This window comes from Solanum stenotomum, unplaced genomic scaffold (assembly GCF_019186545.1).
Source record: "Solanum stenotomum isolate F172 unplaced genomic scaffold, ASM1918654v1 scaffold23989, whole genome shotgun sequence".
NCBI classification, from domain to species: domain Eukaryota; kingdom Viridiplantae; phylum Streptophyta; class Magnoliopsida; order Solanales; family Solanaceae; genus Solanum; species Solanum stenotomum.
Window position 1 is genome coordinate 1 of NW_026027790.1, and position 1,483 is coordinate 1,483.

Sequence of the window (1,483 nt, forward strand, 5' to 3'; positions counted from 1 at the left end):
GATCATTAGTTGTTGTGTCTATTGCATGGTGTAGCCTCACACATTGAAGGCTGGTTAGTTGAACACCCTTTGTCGACTCATAGAGTCAAACCATACTTTACATATATTAGATCTTTAACGCCTAAATTTTATGAATTTTGATCAAAGTACATGTAACAGGAATATGTTCTAAAATGAAATAGATTGTTCAAACACTATATTTTTTTAAGCCAAAGTCGAGATTGAATCAACGTAACTTACATTTTGTCCTTGGAAGATAGATTTATCCAAAGTTGCAACCCCTTATGAGTACCTGGTCCAGCAGGCATTTCTGAATGAACTATACCTCTTCCTGCTGTCATCCACTGCATTAAACCAAATGGAAAATCATAAACACACTTAAATTTCATAAATTCGATATCCAGTACACACTCCTTTTCAAATGTGACTACATTCACGAGACTTGAACTCTAGACCTCTAATTAAGGACGAAGAGATACTTACTATTCTACCACCACAAATTTTGATGGTAAATGTTAATTGGTTACATTAGTAAAATTAGTAGCTAACAATCTATCACATGTTATATAACACTGATTTTACTATTAAGAATCTTTGCACTGGCAGTGCATGTAACTTAAATACTTAATATGGTGGTGTTGTGAGCAAACTTATTACCTGCACATCACCAGTTCTGATTGTACCCTTGTGACCAGCAAAGTCTTGATGAGTAAAAGCTCCCTAAAATTAAACACCATAAAATCACATTAGAATAATTTTCGGTCTCCATAATCCATACACCAACATAAAGTTTAACTTATATACATCGTCGATACTTGATAGTATACAAATTTTTTTTCTGTCGATGTACAAAAGTTAAACTTTCTACCAAAAAAGGAAAATAAAATGAAATTTTACCTGCAACATATAAGTGACAGTCTCAAAACCTCTGTGTGGATGGTCAGGAAATCCAGCAGGTGGTGAAACTGCAAGAAGCCAAAAATAACATAGCTTTCTAATTAGTCAAAAACAAAATAAAATTCACAAAATAATATACTAAAAGAAAAAAATTACCATTAAACTCATCTAACATGAGGAATGGATCAAGATTCTGCAATTCAGGCCTGATCAAATTCCAAAATTCATAACAAACATGAAAAAAAAAAAATCAGTATTCGATTCGTGATGCTGACATATGATATTTAATTGGAGAAGAGTAAAAGTACGCAATTATTATTCACCAACATGTCTATTATCGTTAGAGATTTCTCGATTATCAAAACAAGATAAAAAAATCAAGAAAAGGGAAAGAAGTGTAGAAAAATAATTACCTTCCAATGCTTCTTCTAACTATAGCACCATCACCTTCATTTTGAGCTCTAGCCAAAACTTTCTTAACAACCAATCTTGGTCTACTAAAAATAGAGGACATAGTCATTTTGATGTTTTTAATGTTTGTTTCAACTAAATTTATTTTTTGTTTGTTGTGTTTTCTTTTGATTGT

At 31.8% G+C, this 1,483-nt stretch overlaps 1 protein-coding gene across 1 annotated transcript; it reads right to left on the reverse strand.

The window, feature by feature from the left end:
* Positions 1-217: 217 nt before the first annotated feature.
* LOC125851308 (pirin-like protein) lies at positions 218-1,483 on the reverse strand. Its single transcript, XM_049531093.1, has 5 exons — positions 1,311-1,483; positions 1,054-1,103; positions 898-965; positions 658-720; positions 218-344 (listed from the first exon to the last, which is right to left on the reverse strand). Exons 1-5 carry the CDS (start codon positions 1,415-1,417, stop codon positions 237-239), a joined length of 396 nt encoding a protein of 131 aa, XP_049387050.1. The 5' UTR covers positions 1,418-1,483; the 3' UTR covers positions 218-236.